The 12120-nt window shown below is 37.7% G+C and overlaps 1 protein-coding gene across 4 annotated transcripts in view; it reads right to left on the bottom strand.

Moving 5' to 3' along the window:
* PARD3B (par-3 family cell polarity regulator beta) overlaps positions 1-12120 on the bottom strand; it is a 1062783-nt gene that overhangs the window by 993688 nt on the left and 56975 nt on the right. For all 4 annotated transcript variants that reach the window (XM_075180190.1, XM_075180191.1, XM_075180192.1 and 1 more), the window contains exon 2: positions 607-708. In XM_075180190.1, the coding sequence (XP_075036291.1) occupies positions 607-708 (102 nt within the window). The remainder of the gene's footprint in view (positions 1-606; positions 709-12120) is intronic.

The raw sequence follows: 12120 nt of genomic DNA, 5'->3' as shown, positions 1-12120 counted from the left end.
GGTGGAAAGAAACAAACAAGTTAGATAGTGGAATACCAGGGTCTTCTACAGCACATAGTAATGATGTAAGTGTTGCAATTATGCAGGAATATTGCGGGGTCAAACACACCACAAAAAGACTGGATGGCTTAAAAGCACTTTCTGCAGAATATCAATTTTTTTTCCACAATGTCATTCACATTATTATACACTCCTAATTTGCCCTGGATATTACAAGTCATCTAATATACGCCTTCAACGGCCCAATATAGAATATGGCCCTTAGTTGTCCAGTACAGCATATAGTCTCGAAAAGTCCAGTACTGTCCAATATGTTATACAGACCCCTAAATTCGTACATTATATTCCCTAAACACCACCTGGTGCTGTCACTAAAGCGCTCATGGAAAGGACCAGAGCAATAACCTGACTGTACCCTGTACCTGGAAATGGTTTCCCTTATTACAGAGCTCGCTGTGTGATATGTCTAGTTCACCAGGTGTGTTCTCAAACAATGTGATGAAACGGAGTTTGCAGCCATAGACCCAAAAGTATCATGTTTAGTGTTTTGCATTTTGAAACAAAAAAAAAGACTTTAAAATCAACACTAGTTACATTTTCTCTTACCTTGTCTTTGTCTTCAACAACATCTGCTACAATGTCATCAGGGTCTAATATTCCTCCATCTCTGTATTCTAGATTATGGATCTTTACCCAATATCCTGGCTCCTTAACAAAAAGAAAATTGAATAATTCAAAAACATTGAATTCTGGTTTGAAGATGTAACAAAACAACAGACATTGTTTCTAAAAGTCATACTTTGATTTCAGATTACACATGGATGGTTAGTTTGGCTGTTAACCCATTTTAATTCATGTGAAAATACCATTGGGATACAAATGCCCAACCTTTTTTTTGCTGGACATGTTTCCAGAGCAAATCTGGTTCTTTATATTTTTATTTTTTATTTTTTTCAAAAGAGCCTTGTGCATACTGACATGTACAGAATATAGCAGCAGAACGTATAGGGTACATATATAAAAGTGTATTTGGCTTAAAAGTGTTTTAGTTATTTTTTTTCCCACTTGCACCATATTTACCAACTGTCTAGCATCACGCTCTAATCTCTGATCAATTATTTGATGAAATTCTGACATCATAGGCATGCAAGAACAATGTATTACAATGCATACACAGATATGTTGTGGCATTAAGAAGAAAAAAAAAAGCTAAAGGCTATTATAATAGTACAGCTTAATGTCCATCTATGTAACTGTGGCCCCATGAGACAGATTTGCTATATTTTTGTGTGATTGCACTTTATGCAAGACTCGTCTTGCTTGTATTTTTCACCTTAAAACACTTTTGTAAATATATCCAAATAGTTGGAGTGTAAGATAAGAAAGATCAACACACACTGAAAATAAATGGTCTGAACTGAAAAGCACAGACAGGCCCTGTATCTTTGCAAAACCACAGGTTACCCAAGGCTGGAAAAGAAATCTTAATCTACAATAAATGTTCATGCCATAATGATTTACAAGTCTTCATTTCCAGACCAACACCAAAACATTACATTCAGCAAAATAAATATTGATTCATTGCACTGAATTTCTCCCTCAATCTATTTTTGAAGTGAGAGATTGAGCACATATAAATAAGAGGTTTCTAACGTTTGTTAAAAGCAGCATGGTGAAGAAATGGATGGCAGAAAAATGTGTTTTGTAATTCTGAAAGATACAAAGAACAAATGTAAATATGCAGCCATTAAACTCATGTAAAGGACGGTGGATCTAAAGAAGCAAAATCTACTTTTTCATGAGAAAGGATGATATAAAAGTATATTTGTGAGTCGTGTATGTTACAAAACATTAACTTCATCATAATTATAGAGCACTAAGTAAGCCTTTCATTTTATTTTTAACAACTTTATTTTGATTTTCAGGTATAACAATACAAACAATAAAGGCATTGAGTGTGAACACAAAGTGACATATAACACAGGACTGTCAATATAGCCAGGATACCAAACGTAGTGAGAACGCAATAGCGATCAACAGGTACTTAAAAGTGTAACGTGTTTGAGATAATGCTCTGTGCAATAAAGGTGAGAAGTAAAGGCTAACAATGAGGAAGGGAGGAGGGGAGGGAAAGGGAACGGAGGTCACCTCCCAGGACCCAGGTAGATAAACACAACAATAGAAAGAACGGTTACATTTCAGCTGCTGTATATGCAATTGAACGTGTGGCATCTTACCAAAGAAGGTCTGAACGTCTAGAACGTCCACTAATAGAGGCATTTGGTTGCTTGATGTGTTGTAGTAATATCATAGATTTCACATCTGGGTGAATTTGTGGGAGTAAGCAGAGATTTTAATAAAATGGCTAATATCGGACGTATGGAACTGGAGTAGTGCAGATGAAGGTTGGTGCAGAAAGATTAGGCAAAGCTGGGGCAGAGGTACTGCCAACCACTGAGGCCCCTGATCAGCCAAGCAACCTAACTGCCTGCCTTTATTTTTGTGGGCTGTGTCACATGTAACACATCGGTGACAAAAAGGGGGGGGGACAGTCTAGGGGGGTACATGTTTGACTAGTTGTAGAAGTTTAGTATGAGTAGACTTAATAGACAGTACTGGAAGTGTACATTTTACAGACTTGAGGGGAGAATGTTTGGCCTGAGAAATATTCAAGACATTGGAAGTGTATAGCTGTGACAACACATCTGTAGCACAAGTAGAATAAAGAGTAGGCTTAAGAAGTGACAAGAGTGTAATATGGACTGAAATCAGCTGGATGCAGCAATAATGTTCAAAGACATTTGTGGGGTGTAACCCTGAGCAGGAAAGGGGACAGCGCCCAAATTGTAATTAATCTATGAATCTATGACTGTTCTTAATTCTGATAGGAAAAACATTTAGTACTGATGTTGTATAAGAATGCCAACAAATTAAATTACTTACAAGAGACAATCTGTTGCGGGAGTATAACAATACCTCAAGACGAGGCAGTTTATGTACAATATGCCATGGATGTGGTATGTGGCAAAGTAAAGCTGAGTACTACAAGAGTAAGAGACCGGCAAGGATTATTGCAAACAGGGGAAAGGGGCACCGTTATGACAGCATCACCTGCCGCCGAACCTGACAAGGATTATTGCAAAAAAGACAGCCCTTTCCTGCTACAGAAGGACCGTGAGCCACATGTGATTGTCTGAGCACAGAAAGTATGCCTGGATCAATTCACTCACAATCAATTAGTTCAGACACAGTATACTTTATGGCTTTTTATTTTATTTACCACTGGATAACAATTTTCGCATTGGACTACAATAAGATAGAAAAAAAGAAGAATTCATTTTATAATAAAGTGGACAGGGAGTTTTACTTCAATAAAACATGTTCACCCTTGTGTGCACTTATTTATACTATATCTGTATAAAGGGCATGGGTCTTATTGACACGGATATCATTATATTGGGATTACTAGGGTGACAAAGTTTTCCCAACACATTTCAATGGGGTAAGTGGCACACGTGCAGATTGATCACTTCAATATGAAATCTAGTGGTAGAAAACAGACACTATATTAGGCCAGGTGTTGTGAAACTACAAGCCCCAGCATGCTTTGACAGTAGATAGCCATCTGATAACTGGCAGGCATGATGGGACTTCTAGTTTCACAACAGCTGGAGAGCCACAGATTGGCCAGGCCTGTACTATATGTAAAAAAAAAGGTAATTGAGACTAATTAAGGCTTTGGGAAACACAAGCAATTCAATATTTTCTTAAAACGATATGGCAAATTACATGAATGATATTGGCACCTTTAACGCTAAATCTATACAACCTTTATTCATTTGTAGTTGGACAATCCATTTAGTCCAATTGCACATTTATTGAAAGAAACAGCAAAGAATCAGTATATGTCTCTTATTCCAGATTACAAAAGACAACGTGATGCAATTAGCTCACTAGCAAGTGTACTAAATTGTTTCTCTTATATGTGTGATTTGAATATCTTAGGATAAGTGTCGGCATTGTTCCAACATGTATAATAGCATCCGTCTGTGTATAATTACATGTCTTAATATGTTGTGGTGTTACTATGTATTTCATACTTGCCTACTCTCCCGAAATTCACGGGAGGCTCCCGAATTTCAGGGAGTCCTCCCGGACGAGTAGGCAAACCTACCAGATTCGTTGAAATTCACGGCATTGAATGATGGGAGTGGGGCCTAATCCCATCATTAAGCCACGCCCCCGCTATGCAATGCCGTGAATTTCGGCATGTTATAGTGGGGGTGGGACTAGGATGACGCAACAACGTCACCACGCCCCCTCCTACCCCCTGTTCACAAGCCTTCTCCTCCGGGATCTCCTGGTTGGCATGTATGATGTATTTCTGCATATTATTTAAATACTGTAGTCTGCATCCCGCAGAATATCAAAAGGTGTGATAATTGATTTCACTTTTAATATCAATTATAAACAGATATGTTGGTTGGTATCCCAGTATTTTCTGTGTGTAGTTGATTTAGTTATGCATTTGTCAAGTAGTGTGAATAGTATCAAATACTGCATTTTGTAATAGTATTGGAGAAGACAAGTGGATCTTATGAATAAGCTGGCCCTGTCTGTTTCTTTAATATCAACCAATTAACTTCATATACAAAATAATGATTGAATGAGCCACTTATTTGTCATGTGTACTTTGAATATTGGAATGCATTACTTTTCTTGCTCCAAAAAATTGCTCATGTAGCAAAAAATCCTCAGTGTGCCTTACACGTTATGAAATTGGTATGCAGACACCCCCAATAGGGTGGGGCTTCTTGGAAAGCATATGTGGTTTCAATCAAATATAGGTGTGGCTGTACAGTTCAAGTACGGACTGTGTGGCCCCCCCGAACAGAAGATCAGATAAATAAATAGATAGAAACGGAAGCAAATAAACTATTATCAAAAGTACGTTGGTCAATACTAAACACAAATTCTAATAAAATATATTCTACAGACAAAACATCTTAACTGCTGTGTGTGCGTTTGCCAAGGGTGAGCAAAATTGCATAGCTGTGTAGAGCACAGGAATGCAGAACACATTGCCAAAGTAAATGGATTTGAGGGTTGGGTGGGGGTGGGAAGTTGGCAAAAGAGAAAAAAACATGCATTTCATTGTTTCCTTTCCAACATAGTACAAATGCTTATAGCACACACTGGTCTGGTTCGCGATAGTGATTTTTGAGCACACTCTCAATACCAGCAATCCAGAATCAGTAACAGTGCAAAATACTACAGTTATTATGGTTACCTGTGTTTTTGTTAAGGAATGCTGAAAAAAAATTTGCACTGAACCACAGCAACTAATCAGTTAGCTTTTGTCTAGTACAAGTTATAATCAAAGCAAGCACCTTATCAGTTACAGTAGTTCAGTGTACAATTCTAACCTATTACAAAGTTAGCAAAATATAAACACTACACAACACACTAAAATAAAGCTGGCTACACATCTAAGCAATCTTACTTCAGATGCAACTTATGTAACGATTAAAGGCCCAACGTCGATTCATGTGTACAAATCTACACGATTTACCGTCAGATCTGAGATCTGCATTTCTCATAACCATCTGCTGAAAAGATTGTGACTCCATACACACTCTACAGATATCTACCGTCCCTGTAGCAATATATAATACTAATTTACATAATAGGCTGAACCTCACCGCACACAAACATCCAGGAAGAGGAACTAGCATCATTGTTATTTATTGATTTATGTACGGTTTACATTCGTTAACTCCCTACAGAACTGTACACTAGGTAGGTGTTATTGTTATAATGAGCCTGCCCTATTAAAGAAAATTGTGTGCTTGTTGCCATGGTGACAACACTGTAAACAATAAACAGACAAAAAAAAAAGAGAATAAAAAATTTGAGTTGTTGGACCCAAGACTGGCTTTTGGGGATGGAGTGATTTCTCTATTATGCCAATGCAACAAAAGTATGAGAGAATAATCCAGGTGACTTCAGGAATGAATGAATGACTCTACTTTCCAGGAGCTGCGGCAACTGGTCCCCCCACTCATACAAAAGTAGGACACATATTCAAGGAGATCCCTATTTGCCTAGCAGAGACTGGCTGCTACTGTGAGATTTTTGGCTACTGGAAGGACAATGGCTGATCTCAGGTACAGCACAGCTATTTCACCTCTAGCTCTGATCACACCCGAGACCTGTGAAGCCATCATACAATTTCTTCAGGGACAATATTTGAAGTTGTGTGCAAAAAATACACAGATTTTAAACACAATTTTTTTTAATGCATAAAAATCAAACATGCTCATAGTGGTGCTGTTTAACATTTTCAAATGATGAAGGTCTTCCACTATATTGCAGCATACTGGCACTGCTGCTTGGTGTGGAGGGGTACTGTAGCATCTTAAAATTAGTGGATGTTGACTGTGGAGAGGTAGCAGCAAAAGAGGGGAAGGTGCAGGCCTACAGAAGTCTTTGGCATGATTTGGGGAGGGGGGCGACAACACTGTCAACCCCGTGTACTGGGTGAGTTACCCTCTGTTGGCCCTATAAAGGACCTCCATAATAAATAGTTCAGCATCTACCCTAAGCGTCTAAGCGTCTCACTTATATTGCTATGGCCGCACACATCAAGTCACACTTGTCTTTTTTATTTCTATAATCCTGTTGGCTGAGTCCAGTATCTGACGATTCATGACCTCTGTATTGTCTGCCTCCCGTGGCCTTTTCTTTCCTCTCCTGCCAGGTTTTTGACCATGATTAGTGGGTTGCCGAGTGGCTTCTGAACTCGTTTGTGTGGGAGCAGGCATCTTCGTGGTTTTGTCCACCACATCACATAATCCCTCCTCGATGGAAGACAGATGGCTGTAAAATAAAAATATAAAGTAAAAAAGTTAGTATGATAGAAACAGATGCATGAATTGATTTAACATTACAACAATCTTTTATAGTTCCCATAAAAGGTTGAGGAATGGCAAGTGATCGCTGAAGAAATGTGGAATTTCCCAAACTCTGGGAAACATGTGAGAATTATGCCACCCTCTAAATAGGTTCCTATTTGTACAATTACAAGGGATTCTTCAGTATTATCCTGATGGCCATAGTGGATACAAAATATGGGCCCGATTCATTAAGAAAAGTAAAGCAAAAACAATGAGTAACTTCACCTTGGCAAAACCATGTTGCATTGGAGGGGAAGGTAAATTTAAAATGTGGGACAGATTGATAGTTGGATGGGGCATGTAGTAGATCAACTTTAAGTTTCAGTAAACAAATAAAGCTATCAATTATTGGTGCACTGCATGAAAAAACAGCCTGTATTTAACTTAAGTGTAAAATAGTAAAACTAATTTGCACCCCTTGCACTGCAACATGGTTTTGTGCAGGAGAAAAATTACTCATTTTTTTTTGCCTTACCTATGAATTCATCTTCATGATCATTGGAAAAAAAGGTGTTTGATGGTGGAGTGTTGGCACAGACGTGCTTCCATGTTAAGCTTCAAAACAATAGACTTAATTTGCACACACATACTCAAACAAAATAAGGACCTCATTTTGTATTTGTGGCTTATGAAGCTTTTGCACTCCAACTTAATATTTTAATATCTTGCCCCAAAAAAGCACTGACACCCGAAAGGAGGATATTAAACTATAGATTATCAGGAGCAAGGCAAGTAGTGGAGCATGCACCTGTTATATTAAGTCACAGGTTCAGGATTTTTCAAAACGCCATTAATCTTTGCCTTGACAATATAGACAAGGTGGTGATGGCATGCTGTGTTCTACAGTTCTACACAGCTATCTTCACCATAAAGGAACCAGTGTGCACAGCACAGCTTCTACTTTAGAGCATAGTACAGATCATGATGAGGAAGGGGTTGGGTTGACACCACTGGTGGAGTTTTCTCAAATGAGAAATGCCAGTGAAAAGGCAAATCAAAACAGGGAGGGGTATTTGCAATATTTTAATGGTAAAGGTGTCATGTCATGGCAGAATGACATGTTATATTCTATTGTACATTGACATTCCATGCCATATTGAAGTACTAATTTTTACCAATACGTTAATTAATATTTTAAGCATTCATGATTGTGTTTACTTACTATGCCACTTGACGGTTTCTTGAGGGACAGAGGAAGAAGTGGACTCCGTCTGGCACATCCTTACGCTTGCACATTTTTCCTGCTTCTAACACATCAACTTCAAGAACTGACTGTTCTCCTAATATATCCACCACCAATGACAGGTGTCATTGTAACGAAATAATCAATGTTATTCAGTTCACTTGTCAGTGGTTATAATGTTGTAACCAATTGGTGTATAAGCCTGTAGCGCAGGCAAAATAACAATACAAATTTACACATAGCACATCAGTAAATAAAAACTTTAATAAGAATATGTATTTGCACATGTGGCTACAATTCATGTTGTATACACTTGCCGCTGCCACTGCCGAAGATCGAGCTCCGGAGGTCGGGGCGCATGCGCAAACAAATCCAGGACGTAAACACAGGTACATGTACTATATGTAACTTCTAGCTGGACAATAGAGGACGGAGTAGACATACTACTTCTTATCTTCCTCTACGCTATTGGACTTAGACCATGCAGCAGCAGTTCGCAATTAACGTTACCTACGGTACAGTGAGTGATCTTTTCATATTCATATTTTTTTTAAAAAAAATTCTTTGCCTTTTTTACCATTGGACTGTATGGTTTTTTTTTTTCTTTCTTTTTTCTCTTTTTTTCTGTGTATTGTTGTTTTTCATCATACATACCCTCCTATTGTATTAGCTCTAGTTCCCTTCTCCATATTGGGACTGTGAACTGTTTTTAGATCGCTTTCTACTGGTACAGACCAGGGATGGATCTTCTATGTATAAATAAATGTTTTTTGTACTGATTTACATAATTATGCGCCAGGTAATTCTTTTCCATTTACACTTTCAAATTTGCCCATCATCGCTCCATCCTTTAAAATGATTGTTAGGAAGCTTATAAAAACAAATCAAACAATGCAATGAGTTTTGGTACAATAAAACAAGATTCAGAGCGTACAGACTCACATCAGTCCCTGCCCCATTGGAGCTTACAGTCTAAATTCACTACCATACACATACACACACACACATACACACACACACACACACACACACACCCCTGAGAGATTAAGGTCAGTATCGGAACAAATGGTCGTTTACTGTGTGTTCTGCACATTAATTGTATAAGTGTGTACCCTGATTGGCAAATGCTGCTTTAAGGAGCATAACTACTAAATAGGTGCTGTAACCCATAGCAACCAAAAGACATTTTCAGTAATGTACAAGAAAAATAACAATTTCGTTAGTTGTTATGAGTTACCTGCGTGCATGTTTCCAGACATGTCTTCCAAAAAGAAAAGAAAAAGGATGAAGGTCTTCAAAATAATTGCGCTCAATTTATCCAAATATTTTTAGGGACTACTTAGTAGCTGAAGCTAAAGTAACCACTGAAAGGTTTGTATGCATCCTGCAAGTTAAGGAGTTGAAAGAAAACCTTTGAGTACTGGGTTTTCTTGTACTGCTGCGGTGCTAGGCATCATGCATATGACCACATGCATGGCGCAACATTCCGTAGGCAAATAGAACAGTAAATGCAAGAAATCTCAGAACCTCAATCTCCCTATCCCACGCTGTCAAAAACACCATCTTTAGGAAGGGGAAAGTCCAGTTTCCATGAGAGTGCCCTTTTTTAGTCACTGCCAATGGATCATATTTGATCAGCAATAATTAATATTAAAAGAGCTCTGATGTCACCTCAAATAAGTTAAGTTGTCTTCTTTAAAAAACTTACTGTGCCCTCTTTTTGATTTGATAAATAAGTTTTAAAAATGAAAAGAAATTTTAAGTTTTTAAGAAGAGGGAGCGCAAACCCTATTATAGCCGTAATCCTGTTCCTCAACCTTACTTAAAAAAACAAAGCACCGTTGTTTAACAAAGAGAACTCATCTTTCAAACTTGAGTACCCATTTTTATGTATTTAAAAAATCAAAAATACTTAGGCGCTCTACTTTGCCTAAAAAAAAAAATGAAAAAACCTATCCCCTTTTATGGTTTGTCTGATGATTAATAGTGATCACCCAAAAAATAAATCCACAATATTCTTTTAAATATAACACTTCTTAGAAACCAATTTTCTGCCGACCAAATTTGAAAACGGGGTGTATAGGTTCCTACATGGTATGCCTTCTCCCCCTTTTTTGTTAATTTTCTGCAACCTTTAACCCCTTCAGTGCTGATGAGTTGAACTTGTTGTCCTGCACATATACCTCAAGAGTGCCAAGGTGAAAAGCCTCAGTGGCAGAGGGGTTAAAATGCACTCATCTCATACGTGAAATTTAAAAAGAAAAAAATGTAAAGTGTTAGTAGTGTAGAGGATGTTGAGTGTACAAATATGCATAGTCTACCCATGCAAATGGAGTACCATTCTTATTGGGTGACCTGCAACTATTCAGAAATGTATGAAAATTCTTTTTTTTAAACTGTTTTTCTTTTAAACCCAATTTTTGCAGTAAATAAATGAAAAATGTGTTATTTTCTGCTATTACACCACTGACCGGAAACTAAAGCAAACAAAACAATGGTATTTACTGAAAATGCAAACTCTTCTTAAAAAACAAAAACAAGGTATGATTTATGTGGGTACTGCACAGAAAAATTGGGTAAAAAAAATGCCGCAAATGGGATAAATGACTATTACTAGACAGGTAACAAAGCTTGGCGATTTTACCGATAGAATCCAAAACTTTCTCGCATAGTGATTTTGTAAACAAAATTAAATATTGTTGTGTTTTTATTATGCTTGTTTACAAGTTATTAGCCAATCATCTGTGATATAAGCCAATATTTTGGGAAAATATAAATAAATCCTACAACTTTATAAATCAAAAACTATTTAGAACTGATTGTCCATCAAAGGGGGAGCGATTATCCTTTGTATCCTTTACTACTTAGCTCCACATCAAAAGTAAGGGCTATTGTGTGTAGGTCAAATGTACTGCTCAAAAAGTCTCTAGAATCTATATCCTCACAAGCCAAGTTAAAGATATTTCCTCAGTAGTGCTTTGAGTTACATTAAAATAAATAAAATAAAAAGAAGTGTTGTTCATGGTGTAAACCAATCCTTTTTATCAATGTGCGCACATCCCCTGGCGAGCAATGACTACACACAATGTACCCACATCCTCATTGTAGCTGGCAGTGTACATGTGATCAGAAACTTACTCAGGTCTTAAAAGAATTTTAGGGCACAAATAAGGCAACAGTTATAACAACTTACCCCCACCATGTGTTTACTTAAAATTGTGAAGATAACAATACAGGAATGGAGAAGCAGCATTCGCAACAGTCAAATTATCTTGTTATAGAGTATGAGGAAAAACAAGAAAAGTGAGCATTGTACAAGTAAATATATCAAATAGAAGAGATCACTAAGAAGCCACTCTACAATATACATTGCAATAAGCTGGAAGTCAGGGGAGGGCTGGCAAATTTCAACCCGGGGGGGCAAGACTCGACTCAGCAGCCTATTTCAAAGGGAAAAAAATGCAGGTGGCCCAGTGATTAAGCCCAAAGTAGCCCACTATGTGACCCTCCTGGGGGGCAGATGCCTCCCAGCCCAGCCTGCCCCTGCTGGAAGTGATAGAGTAAGAAGAGAAAAAGGCATAAGATGCAAAGAGAAAAAGTAAAAGAGGGAGAAGAGAACAAGAGTAAGAAGCGCCCCGTGGTCTTGGCAGAGCCATTACTGTATAGCTAGTATCCTACTGTCCCCTCCTACTACAGAGAATAGATTTATTATCTGTGATATAGCAAGCATGCAGTGCTTCCACTGAACGGCTCTACCAGATTTTGTTAATGGTCTCAAGTCATAGGAGGTATATTGCTTTTCCACAATTTAGCAAAGCAGTATCTTGATCTCTATAAATTTCTGAAGCAGTGCTGGTGAGGAGAAACAAAACCCATCATCTAGCCAGATTGTGTCAACTCAGAAAATACAGTTATTAAGATGAATGGGTTTAGCTGCAAAATACTGAATGTCATCAGTATTCAGCTACTTACTATTCAGAG

Source organism: Mixophyes fleayi, chromosome 7 (genome assembly GCF_038048845.1).
Source record: "Mixophyes fleayi isolate aMixFle1 chromosome 7, aMixFle1.hap1, whole genome shotgun sequence".
NCBI lineage: Eukaryota > Metazoa > Chordata > Amphibia > Anura > Limnodynastidae > Mixophyes > Mixophyes fleayi.
Note: the sequence above shows the minus strand (reverse complement) of the source record. Positions and strands in the feature narration are given on the sequence as shown.